Source organism: Pipistrellus hanaki (genome assembly GCF_964339955.1).
Source record: "Pipistrellus hanaki genome assembly, chromosome: 3".
NCBI lineage: Eukaryota > Metazoa > Chordata > Mammalia > Chiroptera > Vespertilionidae > Pipistrellus > Pipistrellus hanaki.
Window position 1 is genome coordinate 151,099,930 of NC_140505.1, and position 23,531 is coordinate 151,123,460.

The window sequence follows — 23,531 nt, forward strand, 5'->3', positions numbered from 1 at the left end:
AGTTAATAAAATTAGTTAATATAAAAAATAAAATGTTTTTTTTGTTTTTATTTTATTTTTTCCATCACTGCAGCCATTGTGGAAAGCATTATGGATTTAGCTCAAAAAAATTAAAAGCTGAACTGCTTTATGGTCCAGCAATTCCATTTCTGGGAATTTACCTGAAGAAACCCAAAACACTAATTTGAAAACATAATAATCTGAAAACATAATAATCTGGCAATATATATATATATATATATATATATATATATATATATATATATATTAGAGGCCCAGTGAATTCGTGCATGGGTGGGTCTGGGCAGCCTGGCCAGGGGGAGGGGACATGGGTGGTTGGCCTGCCTGCCTGCTGGTTGAACTCCTGGTCAAGGGGACAATTTGCATATTAGCCTTTTATTATATAGGCTATACACTGAGTAGCCAGATTCTTATGTGTTCAGAGATCATAATAATCTGGCCATTCATTGTATGTACTCCTCTGTTCATTGCAGCAATATTTGTAAAAGACTAAAATAAAGCTTTAATCTCAACCAAGTCTTGTCTATTCTGGAAACATGGCCTGGGGGCTACTACTGTGCTCCAGCTACTACAGTAAGTCAATCATTGTCCCTCTTCATACATTCACAGAATTCACACTTTCTCCAACCCTGTCTTCTACCGACATTGCAAGAACAATTTCTCACAGTTCTTAATAGAGATAAATATAAACCCTTTGTTTGTTTGTGGTTTTTGGTTTGGGATCACATCAGCAAATATTTACTCCATTATCTAGTACCAATCACAGGCAGAGGGACCCGGAGGAGCAGAGAGGAAGCAACACCCTGAAGTTTCCATTGCATGATGGCCCAGGTGTACGCATCATTTAATCACATCAACTAATGCAGCTACAGATTCCCTTCCAGGATGTAGTTAGGACAGTTGACATTAGGCCTATTCATTTCCGTATATGAATTTTTTGGCTGAAAAATAAGATAAATGTACTAATGAAATTGACCTTCACAATAAGGAATAGACTTGAAAGAAAAATTTACTAAGGGCTTACTAAAAGGCCATGAGTCACTCTTGCCCTGCTGAAGAGAAAGCTGGGAGATTAAGAAGAAAAAAGTGAACGCCAAGTAATGCATAAAGAACAGCCAAATCCTTCATAATGCATGCCTCTTACAGAATATTTATAGACTCCAGACTCTCAGAATTCTTCAGAGGTTAAAAAAATAGTTAAACTTAATTTGGAATAATGTCACTGGGAGGGAAAGATTATCTGGGTTATTTAAAATGTTCAATTATAGAATTTAATCTTTAAAAGTTCAGTTTTAATCACTTTTAATAGACTAGCAAAATAAATTTTGAAATCTTAACAAGTGCAGACCTTGCCTTCCTAAATATATTTCAGCCATAATGACAATAGCCATTGTGACAATAGCCATTACTAATTTTTTATTTATTTTAAAAACTAGTCTCAACACAGTCCTTCCTTAACCATGACTATCACCAGTGTACCCTGGGAGGGGGGGGGTGTGTGTGTGTCAACAATCTAGAAGGAGAAATGGGGGCTCTAACAAGGTTGCAGAAATGTGGTGAGCACAACGCTAGGGAAGCCAGAGGGACAAAAGCATAGAGATAAGATAGCAAAGCAGACTCTCCCATTACCTGTCAATTTTTCAATTGATAAGAGCAATATCATTTCTACTTTTCCCTCTTCAGCACCCAACACCAAGTCTTGCGTGGAGTGGACTCCAGAAACATGTTACAGCGGCCAACCACTCATGGTACTGTTGAGCTTCCTTGTGGAGATGATATGTGTGCGAATTCTAGAGGAAAATGAGTTCTCTGGGCAGACAACTTTGTGGGGAAAGAGGAATGGCAAATGCAAAGATAGACGTGGATGTCAATGAAATGTCGAGACCTTCAGCGTGGCTAGAATGTAGAGTCAGGGCAGCGGAGAGGCAGGAGGCCAGGGAGGCAGGCCCAGAGCATACAGAAAGAGTTTTGATGCTTCATCAAGGAATTGGGATGTATTTTGTAGGTAGCCTGGGACAACCAGGAAATTTCAGGCATGGTTAGATTTTTCTTTTAGAGGAAATATTCTGATAATTTCCTGGAGGCACTACACCAAGGCAGTAGCAGGAGCATAAAAATAAATGGGATAAAAAGATAATGTCAAATAGTATAAAACCTGGTGGACAAATAGATACTTATTTTTGGAGGAGGGGGTTGGTCTGGATATGACCACAAAGATTTTTGTTGTCAAGTAGGAGATACAAGAGAAAAAGCAGACTGATGGGGAGCAGAGGTAATAGAGAAAGTAAAGGCAATTTTGAATGCACTGAAACATGGGCATGTATGGGAAGTATAGGTAACTCTGTTTTCATTAGTAGCTGAGAATTAAGACGAAGAGCTCAAAGGAGCAGACTGGATTAAAGATGTAAGTTAAGAGTTGAAGGCAAAACTGTGGAACAAAAATATATGTGATGTGAAGAAGTTCTTGTATGTCACTCAAATCAGCTCCACCATTGAAGGACTCCAGAGGAGTGTGGTTTCACTGCCTCTTTCTACCTCTGTAGTTAGACTCCGTACTAAAATATACAGGGTGTCCCAAACAATATATGCACACTTTAACAGCTGATGGCAGTTAAATGAAAATGAAATGTCTTAATAAACACTGTCTTTAAAATTATTTAAAGTGTATATATGCATTTTTAGGGATACCCTGTATTTGGGAAGACAAATATTAATGCTGAGTTTTATTAGTGCTGGTGGAAGATTGATAGCTACTGAAATCTACTACCCTCTTGGGCACAAGATCCAGAATGCTATCTTGACATGCTGAGAACAAAACAAGCAAATTAGAGGGAAATAGCTAAAATTTCACTTACTTCATCAGAAACTACTGGATTTGTTTTCTAAAGGAAGGTCTCAGAGAACCCGAGTAAGTTAATTTAGAGACAAGGTCTTTCAAACAGTGGTGAACAATAAAAATAACTATCCCCCATGTTATAAAGCAGCACTTCGGGGAGTACGTGGAAGAATTAGGGTAAAACTAGGATGTGGAGTTAGTTCAATCAAGCAATGTGATGGAGGCAGCTCTAAAACACAGGCAGCCTACTTGCACTTTATCTGGATTAATTTAACACAAGGGTCCCCCTGGTGTTCAAAAGCAGGTATATCAACCCAAAACCAAATCTGCATTCCTGTTTCATTTACTGACTCTATGTTTTAGTGGTTTCTGGACTCTTTCAGAAAGAGAAATCTACTTGTTTTATGCACTTATTATATTCCCTGTATGTTACTAAGAGTTACATCCTCTTGACTGGTTTGGTTTGGTTTGGTTTGGTTTGGTTTGGTTGTGAGCCGTGTTTATTTGTTTTCCCCAGTGTCCTTTCCTTTCCATTTACATTTCTGGATCCTGCCCAAAAGCAATAGACACACTCTTTCAGAAGGGAAGGAAATGTGTATCCACTGTGTGGCAACTATGGCCAGGCACTGTTTCCATCTCTCCCTCCCTCATTCCTTCCTCCCTTTCCCCCCAATGCCAAGACATATTACAGAGGCCCCACTGCTCCAGGTGCTGGGGATGCAACAGTGAACAGAATGCAAAGTCCCCGTGATTGTGACTCTCAGACTCTAGTTGCAAAGACAGACAATAAACAATTTAAAAAATAAAAACAAAGAATACCAGTCTGAAATGAGTGGTACAGGTACTAGAGAGACATGGGATTCAGGGAATCCCATCTATGAAGAGAACTGAGTGAAATGAGAAGTGAGCCAATAGGGTATCTGGAGTCGGAGATTGCTGGTAGAGAGACGAGCTGGTCTAAAACCTCTGGCATATTCGAGTCACCTCAGGGAGTTGAAGGATGAGCACAGTGACCAGAAAGTGAGGTAGAAGAGGGTTGAAAATAATAATCAATAAAAAATATATTAAAAATAAAAATCACAGATACAAAGTGTGTGGAGCAGTGATTTATCCCAGTCTCCCCCACCCTCCTTTTTTTCTGTATATGTTTTTATTGATTTCAGAGGGAGGAAAGGAAGGAGGGAAAGACAGAAACATCAATGATGAGAGAGAATCATTGATTGGCTCCCTCCTGCATACCCCCCTCTGGGGATTGAGCCTGTAACCCAGGCATGTGCCCTGAAGGGGAAGGGGAATCAAAGTGTGACCTTCTGGTTCATGGACTGTCGCTCAATCACTAAGCCATACTTGCCAGCCTATCCCACTTCTTTTAACTCCAAAGACCACAGCCTCTCTACTCTGCTGAGCTACCCCTCCATGGATGTCTACCTCTGACTGCAGGGTTAGGTGTGCCTCAGAGACACAACATATTATGATCCAGAACAACCCAGGTCACTCTAGTCCCTTTCAGAAATAGGAGCTCATCTTTGCATATTGCAATCATCCATGATAACTGACACTCTTCCTGATACTTGGAATGCTCACCTTTCGTTTTTTAGAGGAAGTAGGTCAGTATAAGAGCATGGGCCCTGGAACAGGACTCCTGGATTCAACCTCTCTACCACCTGCTAGGAGGCTCCCATGGTCTTTGTACTTTCGTTTTATCAGATTTTAAAACTCAATCAGGGAAAAATGGTTGTTTTTCATCCAAAAAAAAAATTTTTTTTTTAATGTTACTAGGACACATTGTTAGTGGGAAGTGCTATTCTCAGAGCCTTGGGAGTAAGTGTGGGCTAACACTCGTCATACAGGAAGAGAAAACCACATAAATAATTAAATACCTCAAGCCATCAGCCACATGGAGTGCGATCCTGTGCTGCAGAGTCCTCGTGAGACTGGCTTTGTCCTGCTGCAGCAGGCGGTCCAGGGAGCCCTTGGGGGCCAGCTCCATCACCAGCATCCGGGGACGAATCCCAGCCGCCAGCAGCGATATTAAGCTGGGGTGGTGGTGGTGGCAAAGCACCACCAGCTCCTGCAAAAGCAAATCATTTCAGAGGAACAGGACATCAACTCTGACCCAAGTGCCTCCTGCTTTAATTGTGTCAATACTGGGCATGTTTTTCGCTGGGTGACTAAATGATAGGAAACTCTGTTTCTTCTGTGAGCTTTTTACATTTCCCACATTTTGGGGATGAACAGCTGGTTTTGAAACTGTGGTATGAAGTAACATTTTAAATTCTATTTTTCTTTCTTCTCTGCATTCATCAGAACATTTAATTCAGGGACAGCACACACCTATGGTCATGCTAACAGGTCATGTTAACATTCTCACTGCTGGATTCTGAGTAGTCTCTTCTAATCCACTGTAACTGCCCTGTTAGGTACATCCTGCCTGTCAATCTCTGATTTGATGAGAAAAGTTTAATGTCTAAGTCCACAGAAACCTATGCTATGACCCTCTCCTCAAAACTCCACCGATGTAGACGGCATTGCTTTCTCCTGAACAATCTCTGATGACTTCCCGTACTCTTAGATTAAAATTCCATGTACTGCCTGGCATGCATGGTTTAGAGATTGAGCATCAACCCAGGAACCAAAAAGTCATGGGTTCTACTCAATCAGAGCCAAAAGCCCAAGTTGTGGGTTTGATCTCCAGGAGGGGTGTGCAGGAGGCAGCCAGTCAATGATGTTTCTCTCTCAGTGGCAGTTCTTTCTCTTTCCCTCTCCCTTCCTCTCTCTCTAAGAAGCAAAACAAATGTCTTTAAAAAATGTAATGTATTACCATGTTTATTCATGGACATTAAAAAAAAATCCCATGTACTATACAACCTTCATGTCCTGGCCCGATCTCACCCTGGCTTGCCTCTCAGATCCCATATCCCATCTCTCTTCTTTTCATTCACCACCCGTCTGCCATGCTGGTGTTCATTCAATCCCTGACACCCACCAGCTCCTTCCTTACAGCCATAGGTACTGTGCCTTTACTGATCTCTCTTCCTAGAAATCCCTTCCCCATCCACAGAGCTGAAGGCTTCCTGCCATTAATCTTAGCTCAAATACTCTCACTTCCTCGGAGTGACCTGTCTCAGATCGCCCTTACTAAAGCAGTCCCCACCTGCAGCAACCTCTTTCCAATCCCCGAAGTCAGAGATGCCAGTTTAGCTTGAACAGAGAGGTCTCCATCCTGATACTATTCTTTTTCTAGACCACATCGTGTGAGACTTTATAATCTTCTTAAAGATATTGCTGCTTTTTAAATTCTACCTGCTTCATTCTGCCTACTTCACTTTACTCTGAGACTGTCATTTCGATGAAATTTATAGCTTAGCTGATTTTAAATGGATTCATGCTTTCAGCTGTGATTTCTGCAGAAGCTCTGCTTGTTAACAACCAGCTTATAAGATGGGAAGTATCAGTGCCAATGGCATCTGTCAGGAAACCGAAGTGTGGAAAAAGATCTGCCAGCTGAATGAGAAAGGCTGGATGCCCTCAGAGGAGCTTTCCAAGGACAAAGGCTCCAGACAAAAGCTTTGAAGATAAAATCTTTTTCCCTATGACTGATTAGCTAAGTTGGTGAAAACTGATGAGAACAAGGCAAATTAGCTCTATTTTCTTTCACAGACAGAAGCCTAGTCCAAATTTTCTATTCTAGACAAGCAGCACTAGAAAACAGCAAAACAATGTAGTCATCAGCCGCAATTCCTGACCCCTGGCAGAATGACCCTCAAAAGATAGCACCGAACACTAACATGTTTTCATTTGATTTTTTTTTTAATTTGACTCATTGATTTATTGATTTTGTTTATTTTTAATTCTCACCCAAGAATATTAACCACCAGGCTCCTTTAAAAAAAAAAAAAAAAAGTATATTATTCACATTCTACTGTTTCCTTCTTTTTTTCCTCTCTCTTTATTAAGGTATTACATATGTGTCCTTATCCCCCCACATTCCCCTTCTCCCCCGCTCATGCCCTCACCCCCCTAGTGTCTGTGTTCATTGGTTATACTTATATGCATGCATACAAGTCCTTTGGTTGATCTCTCCTACTTACTCCCCCCACCACCACCACCACCCCCCACCTTCCCTCTGAACCATGCTTCTCTGTCTCTGGATCTGCTTTTGTTCATCAGTTTATGTTGTTCATTATATTCCACAAATGAGTGAGATCATGTGATATTTATCTTTCTCTGACTGACTTATTTCACTTAGCATAATGCTCTCCAGCTCCATCCATGCTATTGCAAATCATAAGAATTCCTTTTTTTTTTTTTTTTTTTTTTTTTTTTTTTTACCACAACATAGTATTCCATTGTGTAGATGTACCACAGTTTTTTAATCCACTCATCTGCTCATGGGCACTTAGGCTGTTTCCAAATCTTAGCTATTGTAAATTGTGCTGCTATGAACATAGGCGTGCATATATCCTTTCTGATTGGGGTTTCTATCCCTTCTACCATTTCCTTGGTTCACCTAGCTGTCTACGCACTAATCAGTCCTGTATACATTTTTAGTGTTCTGATTTTCAAAGAGTTCCCTGAGCACATTACTGAAAAATTTAAAACATACATTGAAGACTAATGACTTAGGCTGAAAAATCAATTTATACCACAAGTTGTTTATTAGCTATTCCTTAGAGCTACAGAGTGACTTCTAGCACTAATCATTAAATTTACTCCAGAGTATTTTGCACAGACATAAAATTATTTTTATTATTTAGAGTAATTAATATATTGTAACTGTGCATTTTCTAAGTTATTTAGATTCAGATTGCATATGAATCTGGTTATGCATTCAACATCCAGTCACCCTTCTTTCTTTCTAAGGATACTTTGATTTTTGCTAGGGCATCCAACCTTCACCCATGCAGTCCATCAACTTTAGGGGGAATCTAATCCCATCTCCAGCCTTGGGGAAAGGTGGAGATACTCTAAATAATACCACCTTTATTACCATAGTGATTGGTTCGGTGACACATAAGCCAATCAGCATACAGCATTAACCTGACCATAAGTGCTTGTTGAGAAAATAAAATGTTATTTAATTGAAGCCAGGAAAAGTTTTTAAATGGGCAATTGTGCATAAATTCTGATTCCTTTGAATACAAGACCTCAAAAGAGGTACCCTTTTTCTTCTGTATGTGTAGTATGTAACTGTGAAACCTGAAAACAAGAATTATCAGAAAACTGTCTTTTCTTTGTTTTCAACAAGATAAACACAAAACTTTTTTCCTCCATGAAGAGAGGACAAAGTGGGATTTCATAATTAAAATTAAATAAACTTTTGGGGAAAATGCGTTCATCATTTTGTATTTTCACAAACATGTGCAATACAAGAGTTCTAGGAGATTAACAGTGTATGGTTGAATTTGGTAATGTTATTGGATTTCTTACTTGTCTTAAGAGTCTAAGTGATGTATGTTTATTAAATATCTTTACAGCCACTTCATCTCCTTCATAGGTTGCTCGATAAACTGATCCAAAACTGCCATCACCTTTTGAAAAGAAAGTACAAAGCACATAAGTTAATTTGTCCAAGCAGAAAAAGTGAACTGTGTCTGGTGTAATTATACCTATTGTATACCTGTTGTATACCCACTTATTTTATTGAATCAAGTCTCCTTTAATGATTCCTCTTCCTTCATCTGCTCCATAAACTAAGATGGGACTAAAGATCTTATCCCTACTCTTCCTGTCTTCATCTATACACTTCCCACTCAATGACCCCATCCACTCCCTAATTATTCTACCCCTACAGACAGAGGATTTTCAGTTTCACAAGCTACCCCCTGAACTCTTTTTACAAATTTGTGAGATTTCCACTGATATGCTTCTCCAAATCTCACATTCCACCAAAAGGCACATTCATTATCTTTTCCCCAAACTAGTTTTTATTCCACCTTCCATAGCTGATAAAAACAAAACTCTTTTTGTGGTTAATCTGGAGTCAAAACTGAAAAATTATCATAGCTCTTTGCCCAAGGCCTAGCATCAAAGCTAACTGGTAATCCACCTGGTCTTTTTTGAGACTGAAAAATGGCTGTGACACTCATTTTAAAACCTCTTTATCTGCCTTTGAAACCCTGAAAATTAAAGAAAATGCAAGGACATATTTTATAAATATATGTGCTTCCATGCTAGTCTCATTCTCATCTCAAACCTAATCTATAAGACTGTGTTCAAAGCAAATTCTATATCCGAAACATAGTACTTTAAAATATACCATTCCAAAGGAAAAAGCCATTATGATAAATATATGAAAACACCAAAAAACATAATTATATTTGAAAAACGTATAGATTATTAGGAAAAATGCATCCTAAATTTTATTCTCAAACTAACAAAAATAGTTACCTAAGAGAAATTCCGGAGCTTGTTCAAATTCCAATCCATCACTGTTCAACATAATATTTCTAGGTAGGTCAGCCAAAATCAAATCAGGAGCAATCTGGGATATTGGAAGGGTGAGCCTTGGTTGATCTGGATTTACTAGGAGGTCTCCTGAGAAGTATATAAAAGAATGCATATAAATTTGTGATTATGACTTTCACAAATTTTCTATTATTTCTAATCAGTCCTTTTGGTTTTCTTACCTCTCCTATTTTTCTCTAGAAAATTTGATAAAGTTCTAAAGATTAAATTAATATCTATTTATTGGAATTTTAAAACTCATTCCTAGGTTCACTCATTAGAAAGTAGAATTCAGAACTGCCTTAGACTATCCAATATCTGAGTAGGACATTATCATCTTTTGCCACATCTGCGGAGCACTTATTATATGACTGACATGTTACTAAGTTATTTCCATGCATAATCTATTTTAATTTTTATAATAATCTTATTAAGTAGTTTTGGTTAGTGTTCCCATTTCATAGATAAAGTTATGTTGCTCAATGTGGCAATATTCATCCTCTAAAACCAACATTCCTCTCAATTTAGAACACATGCTCTTATGGGTAACAAATATCCATTTTCCTGAATTTTCACTATAATTGAATGTAGTGTACATTAACTTATCTCCTATGGATAAGTATAATCTCTACATTTATTACAAAACTCACTTTACAAATACTGAAAGATTGCCAGAAGCCAATTTCAGCATGTCATAATTGCAAGAGTTTCATCGAAAGATTGATGGAACTTGGGGACTCAACAAGGGCTGAATCATATATGTTATTGCCTACTGGAATGGCTAAAGTCATTTCCCCAAACCTGAAAAGGATGATGGTTTGCTGCCAGACAGCTCAGAGCATCTTAATCTACAATTATTGTCTCCTGTTGGTCAAACACCTGAACAGCCTCAGGCAATTCCCCATTCTGACAATGGATTCTGTAACTAGCCCTACCCTTTGATGTGTATATCTCCACCTTGCCTTATGACAAATTGTGTTAATAAAAAGCAAGGGATCCTGAGACAAGGAGAACTTGGTTTCTTTAGCCAGACTCCTCTGCCCGCCCAACCACCTCCCCAAAATGCCTTTCAAAATTATGTTTTGTCTCTGGACTCTTATTTAATTTACACACAGCCCTTTCTCCAGGTTTCCTAAACCCTTCTAGAGCTGGATCAAGTTCACCAGTGTTAAGAGATCACTTAAAAACATCTGTAAGTTGCATAAACACATACCTTCTTCTGCTTTCTTCATCAAGTCATCAAGTAAGATTTTTTTATGTTCTTCACCATCATTGAAACTATATAATGCCCATTTCTTCAACAAAGTTTCTCCTTCACCACAAATATCAATCTCCAATAACCCAGGAAACCATTCTTCCATGAGAGAATCAATGTGGTCCACAACTTGTCCCAAAAGAACACAGCCTACATAATCCAAAGAAGAGCATATCACCATCCTATTGGAACTTTATTCTGTCACAAAACTAACAAAGAGAAACTATAACGTTTGTTTGTTTTTAAGTTTAGATTTCTTTCATGGTACAATTCAACATTTGAATTAATTTCCTTACCTTTTCTACAAGAAGGAACTGTAATTTTTAGGAAACTTTCAGGGTGATTATCTAAGACTTCAGATCCTACCAGGCAATAGGCTTCAGGAGACCAATTCAAATAGATGCCTTGTCGCCAATATATTCTGTTTGGGCGAAGTGCTCGTTCTGAAAGAAGTTTAAATGGACGCAGATATACTCATTAATTATTAATTTCCCCATAAATTAAAGGTGGTGGGGAACTGCACCTCCCCCTCAAAAAATAACAATAGAGATATATTTGCTTTGAAAAAAAGTATTGGAATAATGATTGATAGTCATCTTAGATCTAAAATATGATGCTAAATATCTTATCCTTAATTTTGCAACAATAATAACAAAAATGTCCAGTAGATAACCTAAAATATATTTTAAATTTATGGTGTTAAGTAGTTTAATATGTGTAACAGATGAAGAAAGATAATAAAAAAATAAGTTCTCATAACTTTTAAAAAGAAGTTGGTGGTCATGCTCAAATAAAAACTTCCTGAATGTTTTAATACAATGTAACTACCTAAATGCTGGTTAAATTATTTATTTCAGAATATAGTAACAGTGGCATTATGAAGACCCATGTTTATTCTTTTATTTTTTTTTAACTCCTCAGGAATTATGCAGCAGAATGGAGCTACTACAGTCTCTATGCTGAATGGTCTGAATGGTCAGGATGTTACACTTCGTTGAGTAAAACTCTCAGACTTTGCAATGCTCATTCCCAGTTGTTGTTTTTTTGTTGTTCTTGTGTGTGTGAGTGTGGGTGCATGCACTTGCATGCCTATGTGTGTATGTTTAAACCAGTGATTCTTGGTAATCCACCTTTTAAAAGCATTGCTTATAATCTGCTTTGGCATAGAAATCAAGATATTCATACATTTTTAAAATGTGTCTAAAATATGAACAAATGGGATTCAAGTGAAGACTTGAGGAATTTTCTTTGTGACAAATTGCTACACTTATTTGCTACATGTCTTTATATTGGCCAATCTGAAGTTGTATAAGCTTATTTTCTGACTTTCAGGTGCCTTACAAATAATTAAGCTCTGTGAAAATGGCATGCTGTTTTTAATGTGTTTTCCCCATAACTTCTCTAGATATTGTCTTCATTAAATACATACCTCTACCTGAAAGCATGTAAGGTGAAATTTCAAGTAATCGATTGATTAATCTTGACCAAAATCCCATTGGAAAATAAGGCATTTCATATAGTCGAATGATAATTTCAGAGTTCTCACAATGGGGGAGCTCTATCACAGGCCTGTGGTCAGATAGACTAAACAGAAAAGGACATCATAATTACATAGCTTTATAAAAGACACAAACATGTTGATCAAAGCACTTTATGACTTAAAATTGATGAATTGAAGATAAATATTCAAAGCAATTGCACATTTTCCTTTTGCTACATACTCTTCCTATTTTAAAAATCTAATGGCCTAGCTAGAGTGCTCACTGGTTGAGCTTTAACCTATGAACCTGAAGGTCACAGTTTAATTCCTGGTCAGGGCACATGCCCACATTGTGGGCTTGATCACCAGTATAGAGCATCAGGAGGCAGTAAATCAATGATTTTCTCTCATCACTGATGTTTCTATCTCTTTCTTCCTCTCTCTTACTCGCTGAAATAAAAATATATATATATATTTTTAATTTCAATGGTTATTTAATCAATTCAAATGCATGCTCAGATATAGTAGATGCATGAATTTTTTCAGTATTCTTATTTATACTAATAAATTGTTATAATTGGTTATGCACAAACAAGTATCAAGCAAGGGATTATATAAAACTTGAAAAGATTGCATGTCCAAAAAAAGTATACATCTATTTTTAGAATTGGTCACCATCAATGCAATTTGCACTTTTCAATGTCATATTACTTTCTAGCATTTCCCAGGCGCTTCTAAAGCAACAAGAAAATGTTCTATAATACAGGGTCAGAAATTAGGCATCCATTGTGTTTCCCCTCTTCTCTCAAATTCACTGCCACAGATTCTTTTAAAATTCTGATAACAACTCACTATCTCCCCAGAATTTGTCCACTATTACTCTCTCATTACTGTGTAAGAAAACACACACACACAGACACACACACACACACACACACACCTCCACTATTTACCTTCATTAAATAAACAGTTGTAAACCAAATAGTAATTATAGACATAAAATATGTCACTCTATCTTTAAAATGTCAAATGTAGTGTTTTCATTAAAAGTAAGTGTTATACTTCAGAAGAAAGTTTACACAATAAGCAAAAATAATACTTAGTACATTAATCATAGACCAAAGTTATTGTGACAATTAAAACAATATGATAGATGGTGAGTTTCTATAGGGTAGTTGAATGTTTAAGTTTTTTGTTTACCTGCTTGGAACCAGCAAATACTCTTCTCCTATTGGCAAGGCGATCTGAAATTTTTCTAGGAGTTTGAAGTACTGTTGTGTGTAGTTCTTTGGAAATCTCTTTTTCCTTGAAAGAAATTTTTCCACACTTCTACGTGAAATAATTCCTTCGGGATGTTTTGGACAGCCTTCTACTTTCTCTGTAAAAATCTGAAAGATTTACACTTATAATCACTGGAATTTACTTTCTGAAGTTTTTCAATTTAAAGCATTTTCTGTCAGGTTGCTCAGTGAAAATAATCAGAAGAATTGTAATGTTGTCAAATATAACACAGGACCTAACTTCCCTAACTAGCAGCCATGTTACCTAGAAGCCTTCTTCCCCCACTCCCCCCAACCTCCCCAACAAAAAAAAAGCATCCACTCACAAAAAAATAAAAAATCCCCTCACAAAATTATTAAATTAAGGAATTCAGATCTGAAATTATGTGAAGATCCTCTAAAGCCAATGAAGTTCAAAGCCTTCTCCAGCTCCAATCAACAGGTCAATCAAATACCTTGCATTCTTATTATACTTTCACTAATAATATATTTCTAGGGAAATTATCTACCAGACTATTTTATCACCAGTGTTTTCTAACAAAACCTTCACTATACATTTATGTAACAAAGGTGTTTTTCATCACTGAGACTAGAGGCACTGCAGTACAGTTTACTAATTTTCAAACAAAGGAACTGCTGCATTTTGTTGGATTCCGCTCAGAGTCATATATCTGTAGGTCTGGGAAGAGGCTTGGGAAACTGCTTTTTTTTTTGCAAGAAACCCATGTGGTTCTAATGTGGATACTATACTTTAAGCTTATTAATCATCATCACAGCAGTTTTAAAAGAGGTTTGTGCTTTGATTTTTAAAATATCTCTACGTGTGCTACCATTCTTTGTGGTAGTTTCCAAAGATGGACATGTCAATTCCTTTTCTCCCTATACATGCATGCTGCTCAGTTCCTCAAGAAGTGGAGTCTATCTCCTCTTCCCTCGAATCTGAACAGGCCTGGGGTTGCTCCATCCACTAGCCTGTGGCAAAACTAACATTATACCAGTTCTGGGCCTAGATGTTAGGAGGGGGAGCCATATGAGAGGCACACAGAGGAGCATCAGTCCACCAAACTATGAGCATAGCCTTCGTGGACCCTCCAGCCCAGTCAATGATGGAAGCCACTTGAATGACCCTGGCCAAGGTCTTGTGGACCAGCCCACTCAACTGAGCCTAATCAACCACAGAATACTGAAACATAATAAACAGCCGATGTTTTAAGCCTCCAAGTTTTGGGGTATCTTGTTAAAAAGCAATAGAAAACTGAAACATTATCTTAATTTTTTTCACTTTAAAAGATCTACTAATATTCCTTTAGCCTAGTAACTTTTAAGGCTTTCCTAAGCCCTTACGCAAGTAATGAGAATTTTTCAAACGCCCTCACACACGTTACCAAGACTTAATTGCCATGCAAAATTTTTAATACTCCACCCGATTAATTCAATAAGCCCCTTTTATATCTTGTATCATACAGTTAAATGAGTTTTGCAAACTTCTCTGTGCGTTGATGGAACCTTCTTTAATAAGCGTAGCGACCTAACAGCTCAGGGCATAGAGAGGAAAGGTGGGCTCATTAGCACTTCTGCCCTTGTTTGCCGATTCGTGGAGGAAAAATATCCATATTCATTTTTCATGATGGGTGTCAGACAAGTCATTCTTGTTTTCACTTGATTATTTATAGCTTTCATTCTTTATAAACCTCAGTGAAAATGACATCACAATTCACTGTATCAGCATAAACAGAATTGTGCTATTTATTTTTTTAAGTTAATAAGAAATTTAAATTATCACTCTATTGACCTTTTAGGCCTCTCTTTCAAAATAATTTTGAGCTATTCAAATTCTTGAATTGGCTTTCACTTAAATTAACATGTTTACAGTATAACCATTCTAATGAGAAGAATTTCCATGGAGTTTTAACATAATCATTCCATAGAATTATCAGACAGTTTATTGAGGTCATGGTGGAAATCTGCTTTTGCTAAATGGTTGTGATTTGGATACAAACCACTTCCTTAATCCACCGACTCTAATAGTGTCCAGCTGTGTGCAGCTTCCAAGGTTCCTAGTTCACATAGAAAAACACCACTTCTGTGTGCAACTTTCAGTCTCTTCTTGACTAGATAGAGCATCATAGCATGCCACCTAGGACAACAAAATCTTCAGGGTTAAATATTTAAAACTCCTTCTGCTGTTGTGAACGCATCTACTGCACAGATTTGTGGCTGTTGTTCAGCTCCATACTGACACACGTTCCAAAACTGCTTAAATACATCTGTACAGTTTTGAAGATTTTTTTTCATTTCCTAAAAGAATAAGCTTTAATCACTAAATGTATCAAATATGAAATTAGCTAATATTTACTGCTTGCTTACACTGAACTAGGGAGGCAATGTAGAAGTTAAAATTGTTACTATCCTTATTTTGCAAGTAAAAAAAAAAAAAAAAAAAGGAGCTTAAAACATTAAGAAATGTCACCAAGTAAATTTCATAAGAGATCTGAGTACAGGTCACGATGGCTCAGGGCTGGTGCTCTTAACCAGTCACTTTACTGGCTCCACTGTCATGGAGATGAGTAGCATCCCCCTTTCCATGGCACATGTGCAGAAGGATAAAAAGCTACCTAACAATAGCTACCAAAATAGTCATTGCTACCACATTACAATTGATTGCCAATTAAAATAATGTTTCAATGTGCTCTCAAGTTCTGTGATATAGGATTTAGATCCAAATAAGTTTCTTTAGATGGAGTTTAGGAACTATCATTCAAGATTAGCTGAGGGAATTTAGTCACCATTATAGTTTAATTAGAAGAGAGACTCCTAACGTAAGAAGATATCATTATGGATTCGGGGAGCCACATGCAAAACTATAAGTTATACTCATACACCAAATAAATGCCAGTGAATGCAGATGCCAGAGACACCCTCCCTGAGCTCACCTCTGTTCATGAGAGTGATTTTGCATTCCCAGCAATATGTGGTAATGTCTGAACACATTGCTGGTCATAGCTAGGAAGATGCTGCTTATATTTACAGGTAAGGCCAAAGATGCTGCTGTTATCCTATAATGCACGACAAAGAATTATCTGGTCCTAAGAGATGATGTTGAAAAATACTGAGCTGGTGTAATATTCTGTAGCAAACATATATTGATAGATTATTATAACTACTTAATATAAACTCAATGGTAATTATCAATGGAAGAAGAAATTATTTTCCATATGAAATATAAATGGAGAAAAAATAGCTATTACTACTGCCATCCAAAGTTTTCAAAAATTGTAAGCATTTAGAACTCAGACCATTTCTCCCAAGAGGCAAAATTCCCCTTCATGTTGTGTAAATAGAGGTTTCACAGGCTCAATGACACAATTTTCTTATATATATATTTACTCCAAGGATTTTCAGAAAGTTTTCATACAGTTGGCTAAATCAACCAAACCAAAGATATGATCAGGATCTAGGAAAGCACCACAGAACACAGTGGTACAAACATTCATCATTAAAGACAATAAAGGTGTTAAAGTAAATTCTTAGGTACCTTCCCTTCTTCCAAAAAGCTCTTCTTTAAGCAGTTTTCCACATGAAGTGCCCTATAGTTTTCTATATTTACTATAGTTTCTATCTCTCTCTCTTTTTTTTTTTTTTATTCTTGGTCGTTTGCCCTTCTCTCTCTCTCTCTCTCTCTCTCTCTCTCTCTCTCTCTCTCTCTCTCTCTCTCTCTCTCTCTCTTTTACATAAATCTTTATTGTTCAGATTATTACAATTGTTCTTTTTCCCCCCTCATAACTCCCCTCCACCAGGTTCCTACCCCATCCTCTGCTCTTACCCCCACCACTGTCCTCATCCATAGGTGTATGCTTTTTGTTCAATCTCTTCCTACATTCCCCACTCTCCTTTTCCCCGAGAATTGTCAGTCCACTCCCTTTCTATGCCCCCTATTCTATTATATTCTGTTATTACCAGTTTATTCTGTTCATCAGATTTTTTATTCCCTTGGTTTTTAGATTCACTTGTTTATAGATATGTATTTGTTGTTTATAAGATTTATCTTTTTCTTCTTTGTAGTTTCTATCTTAACTAAATAGCAACTCTACAATGTTCAATGCTCTGGGTGCCATTTATTCTCCTTTTCAGTCATTACCCCCATGTCACAAAAAATATAAGACACCAACCTGTGCCATGACTTTACAAAGCCACTTGGGTTCCACAAAATACAAGTTACTTAACTGTAGTGCTGGGTCTTGAAAATGAAGAAGAACCCCTGGAATAAAAAAATCAAACAATGAAACATGAAATCTAGAATATACAAACATCAAAGAGCAAGGGAATCTAGTCCAACTTCCTCATTTACATGTGAGACAATGTCAGCATAGTTAGTGGCAGAGCTGGGACTACAACTGGGCATCCCAGTTCTCCAGTCCCAACATCCAATATTACAAAGGAGTATTTCTTAATGATATGCAGTGATCAGATATAAGCATATTTGAGGCAATGCCATGTATTGCAGAGCATATATTTACAAACAAACAGAAATTCATAATTTTCTTTTCAGCTTTCTAAATATGCAATACCAAGACACATGTCATTTTTCAAATAAAGGTAAGAGACACAGAATATCCTAGAAGCTACTGGTTTAGGGATGATGGGGAAAAGGAACAGATTATAATCCATGTGAAAAAAATTATTTCATATAACAGAATCTAGGAATCAAAAGCAGCTTCCCAGCCACTTACCCTGGGATCTACAAATCAACTCACACATTGCTAGTGAGGCTATACTGATCAAGTACATCATTGAGAGTTGTGATCTATGAGGTCATGCTGACAATGTGTGATGTCACAGAGCGAGATCTGCACTCATAGCTGCATCCCGGGCAACCACTGATTCTCAAAGTGCCCCATCAGACCATCCCAATAATAATTCTATTCTCCAGTCGGCAAGCCACTTCCACACACACCAAACCCACTGGATCCTTTGGAAGATGTTTTGTGCTCAGGGTTCCACAGCTCCTGGCTAGGACAATCAAGATCTGGAACCCACACATTTTTACTCTTGCTCTTTCCACTGTTGCCCTTAGATGGTTTCCAATGTTTTGCTTATGACATGCCATATGATTTAACATCAAGGCAGATGATGATCTTCCAAGAAGATAGACATCAGTGGCCTATGAGAGAATTCTGCAGCTCTTCCGTTAAATAGCGACTGTAAATTCTAGCACGGTTCAGATCCATTTTTATAAATTACCATAGCCACACTTTGAAAAAAAATTCGAAACTAATAAACAGCCAAACCTGATTCATTTAGGAAGTGCACTGCATGAGGAAGCTCATTTTCATCTAGCTGCAGCTGATTTTCTTTCACCAGTTGTAATAATTGTTTCCGGTCAATTACAGGAAATTCAATTGGCACATTTTTACGCTCTGATAAAATGATTTTCTCAAGTTCCACATAGCAGTCTGGAATCAGCTGCCCAACAACAGGCTGATCTCGGATCTATGTAATGAAACAGGACAAGCTGTAAAAAATTCATTGTATGCATATACTTGTCAGGTGGTGGGTAAATTCCGTGCTAATAGGTTTAAAGAAAGGGGTATATCATTCAGAAGTGTGTTTTCAACTAAAATCCAATTGTGATTTAAATCATTAAATTTTGAGGGATAAACAAAATGGTGATAACATAAAAATATGAACACAGAAACCAACTTGAGAAGAACTATCAAATAAAATAGTATGAAACTACTTACCCAGCTATCCAGAAAATACATAGCAAAACCCTAACCATAAATAAAGCATTTTCTGTTTTCTAAGACATTAAACACATATGCAATAGATAAGCTAACATAAGCAATCAGTACTACAAGACCTTTTGAAGCTTGTTTATTAGATGAAAATATCCACACCCTGAGGTAAAACATTAAATTCTGTGCTTATTACTTGCAAATGTTATATTAATGCACATATCAACAGCGAAGCCTACAGACATGATATTTTCTCACCTAAGCAAGGCTTTTTGTTAAAACCTTGAACTTGAGAAAATAAAAAGTCATCCAAACACACTGACCAAATAGGATGATTTCTGTTCTGTGACACTCTGAGTTTAATAACTGCATACTAATTGAAAAATATGTAAAATAAAAAAATTTAAATTGCCTTAAGATGATGTTTCCGATAATGACAGTCTTTTCCCCCATGAAAATCTAATTTTAAAAAGCAATACAGCTCTAAATATAGTAAGGAAAATGCCTTTGAGAACCACCAGGTGGCAAACTCTCCCCATTTCTGGATCCATGAATATATTCTTGAACGTTGTTTATCTGACATATCAAAATTCCTACTTAAATTATTAAACTTATTACAAATAAAAACTGGGTTTGTAAACACACATAAAATGTAACTTGCTCTTTTTCTACTTGTAACTAGAATCTTAAGGAGCTTCATTTGCAACTACTATAACCATTACTTTCATCATCTCCTCCAAACAGTAATTTGATGTGTTCATCTATTCCTTGCCCCAGAAAATTAACTATAACTCTACTAATCTCCACTTTGTACAATCCCTCTCTGCATTATTTATAAATTAAACAAAACTTCAGGTTGAAGGTTATGTTTTAACTCAAGGAGGGAAACCTAAATTTAGAAATAAACAAGGGTTTTTCCCAGAAAGCAAGTTATATAGAGAAAAAAAAAAAAGATGAATTTTATAGGACTGGGCTCCAGGGCCAGCAAAGAACACCTGCTAATGGGTTAGACAGAGTGAAAGGGATATTGTTCTGTTTTGTCCTATTTCTTTTAATTTGTGTCAGGTCACCAACAGCCACACACACACACAAAAACACAATTTTATTCTAGATTTTACACAGATACATGTTAATAAAGGTGAAACAGGAAAAGATTAGAGAAGAGCCAAGATAAAAGAAGAAAAAAAAAATGAGAGGGCAAAAACAATGATCTCTAGTAGATTAAAAGCTGCTATTTGAATATGGGTTGAAGCACTACAGAGAGAAAAGAATATTAAAGCTCTAGCAGGCTCATTGGTTCTAGGTCATCGAGAAGTCACTATTCTACAAAGCAATCAAATGAACTTTCAAACAAAAATGCCAGAATGATGCATACATTAGCAATATATACCTTTCTTCAAATAGCATTTCTATTTTTCAAAGCATTTCTTTTACATCCTTGCATGGTGTTGCCTTCAGATTTCATTTATAAATGCAGGAAGAAATATGCTTTTATTGATTGATAGTGACAACATGTTATTAGACAAAAGTAGTACTAGTCCAGCTTCATGAACCAACCACTTTATCCACAGAGTTTGTTTCGACAAAATTCAGGCTTTTTCAAAACAAACCAAACCTCCAAGAAGTCTTTTTAAAAATATATCATGTATGCTCTAACAGTAATGATAAAAAGAGAAGCTATTAAAATAGTACAAATAACAACAGGTATAGTCTCAGAAGAAAACCACCTGGATAAAGATAATATTTAACTGGATGAATGACTTTTGTATATTTGTTTCTTTAAAAAGTCATGTTAATCTCTAATCATATGTCCCATGAGAGAGTAGGAAACTCAGCAATTAAAATAATATACCGCCGAAACCGGTTTGGCGCGATGGATAGAGCGTCGGCTTGGGGACTGAAGGGTCCCGGGTTCAATTCCGGTCAAGGGCATGTACCTTGGTTGCAGGCATGTCCCCAGTCGGGGGTGTGCAAGAGGCAGCTGATCGATGACTCTCTCTCATCGATGTTTCTAACTCTCTATCCCTCTCTCTTCCTCTCTGTACAAAATCAATAAAAAAAATATATTTTTTTAAAAAGAGCCTATGTGGCTCCTTTCCTTATAAAATAAAAAACTAAAAATAAATAAAATAATATCCATTCTTCTTACATAAAATGCCACGAGTGATCCAGCACTGGTGAAACCTTTCAGTGACTGAGATAATAAATGTGCTGAAAGATACAAACATGCAAATTGTCTCCTGGGGCACCACAAAGACCAGCACATTTACAAAAGGCTCATTAGGCTTTGGATAGGAGCATAATCAGTGGAAATGGGACAGAACTAAGCTAACTGGCAGGCACGTTATAACCAGGGCAACCATAACATTTCTCATCCAAACCGGAATGCTTGATTGAGGACATTCTGGGACACTATTTGTAATTATGCTGCGACTGTCCAGGCAAAACAATCCTTAGTTACAAGCCATGCCTTCATCATTAGTGCTAACGAGCTAAGCCAACAGGAACTAACAATAAAGGTCACCACTGTGTTTCTCATATTACCATGTCAGGGCCTATTCCACACAGTTTACACCATGTCTATAGGATCCCCGGAAATTTTCTCTCTCCTGCAAGTATTAAAAATAAGTATTCTGCCTGGCCAGTGTAGCTCAGTGGTTGAGCATCGACCTACAAACCAAGAGGGTCATGGTTAGTTCCCAGTTGGGTCATATGCCCAGGTTACAGGCTCAGTCCCCATTGTAAGGTGTACAGGAGGCAGGGAATCAAATGATTCTCTCTCATCATTGGTGTTTCTATCTCTCTCTTCCTCTCTTTTCCTCTCTGAAATTAATAAAAAAAATATATATATTTAAGTATTCTGCCTGGTAACTAATTTATCTGTGTTTTATAAACACAATGAATTGCATTTGATTTATTAGAAAGGCACTTTAGATATCAAAGACATCATTCCTAAAATGAAAAACCCTGTTTCTATGTAATTAAAGAAATTGCTTAGACATTGATGGAAACTAAATTAGTGATCTTGGCAACCAAGCGAAAAGCCATCTCACAATGTTGAGGGGAAAATGTCTTATATAATGAGCATCACAGGAACAGAGGTATGGAGGAGCAGCCTGGAACAGCAAGATGAGCATATAAAAGGAACTCCCAAAGAAAGAAGCAGGAGAAGAAAAAAACAGTAGAAAACTAATAAAAGAAAGATGATTCCATGACCCCAGTATTCCATTTATCCTGCTAATTACATCACCACTGGGGGAAGCTGGGAGAGAAAGGCCTCAGAAACATTTGCTCAGACTCTCTCAGAAGCACCCTCTCCATCCCTCAGACCCTCTCTTAGATCCTCTCAGGCCCTCTAATTGTTTTCATTCCCATTTCAAATACCTCGTCTTCTGGCAATTCTAAGCAGTTGCATAGCAAAAGAATTGATAAATTATATTTATCTACCAGACCCCAGTAGAAATTAACTATATTACCTTGAAATTGAGGCTCTCATTTATGATGGTTTTCCGAAGTTTTGCCAAAGCATCAGACTCCTCGGTGGCGTTCACAAAGTGGTAATCCCGTATTGCGGGAAACCCTCGCTTGTTCAAGAGCTCCTTGTTGATTTTACTTATGCAGGCTTTGCGCTGCTTCTCGTCAGAAACATCCAAATGTGTGCCCACGAGAATCACAGGGGAAGAGGACGCTCGAGCCTGCAGGGAAAGACGCAGAAGACTGATTACCAGTACATTTCCACGGAAATCCGCTTGAAGAGAAGTGGAAAATTAAAAGACACCATGAAGCCGAAACCGGTTTGGCTCAGTGATAGAGAGCCGGTCTGCGGACTGAAAGGTCCCGGATTTGATTCCGGTCAAGGGCATGTACCTTGGTTGGGCACATCCCCAGTAGGGGGTGTGCAAGAGGCAGCTGGTCAATGTTTCTCTCTCGTTGACGTTTCTAGCTCTCTATCTCTCTCCCTTCCTCTCTGTAAAATATCAATAAAATATATATTTTTTTAAATAAAAAATAAAAATAATAAAAGACATCATGAAGAAAATAGCTGCCTTTCTTTCCTTAATCCTAAGAAAATAATATAACATTAAGAAATTTTATTAAGTCATTTTTATGTATCTTCTTAATTCAATTATTAACACTTTTTAAGTAGGTAACTTTCTAAGTGTGCTTTGGACTTCAAAATAAGCATTTAATAAGACCACAAATTATTTCAGTGTCATAATATGGTTTATATTTTCTCTTCCTTCTCTGCAAATTCAATCCCTTGAATTCATTTCTAAATTCATTCTATTTGAAGTCTGCGGGGAGGGGGGGGGGGGGGACACACTAAAGTATTACTGCCATTGTAATATTTGCTCACTTTAACTAACTATAATAAAGTAAAAGCAAAAAAAAAAAGAAAAAGATTTCAAAAATTACCAAAATTACAACACTAGCTTTTCAGTAAGAGCTGACAGTATGACAGTAAAGGACAAAGTGG

General features: G+C 37.1%; 1 protein-coding gene across 4 annotated transcripts in view; it reads right to left on the reverse strand.

Annotated features, from left to right (window-relative positions):
- The window catches only part of LRRK2 (leucine rich repeat kinase 2), a 120,784-nt gene that overhangs the window by 22,307 nt on the left and 74,946 nt on the right, over positions 1–23,531 (reverse strand). For all 4 annotated transcript variants that reach the window (XM_084877800.1, XM_084877799.1, XM_084877798.1 and 1 more), the window contains exons 31-40: positions 22,531–22,749; positions 18,608–18,809; positions 17,489–17,577; positions 13,240–13,427; positions 11,989–12,143; positions 10,856–11,002; positions 10,518–10,709; positions 9,248–9,394; positions 8,288–8,388; positions 4,738–4,928 (exon numbers count right to left, since the gene is read on the reverse strand). In XM_084877800.1, the coding sequence (XP_084733926.1) occupies positions 4,738–4,928; positions 8,288–8,388; positions 9,248–9,394; positions 10,518–10,709; positions 10,856–11,002; positions 11,989–12,143; positions 13,240–13,427; positions 17,489–17,577; positions 18,608–18,809; positions 22,531–22,749 (1,631 nt within the window). The remainder of the gene's footprint in view (positions 1–4,737; positions 4,929–8,287; positions 8,389–9,247; positions 9,395–10,517; positions 10,710–10,855; positions 11,003–11,988; positions 12,144–13,239; positions 13,428–17,488; positions 17,578–18,607; positions 18,810–22,530; positions 22,750–23,531) is intronic.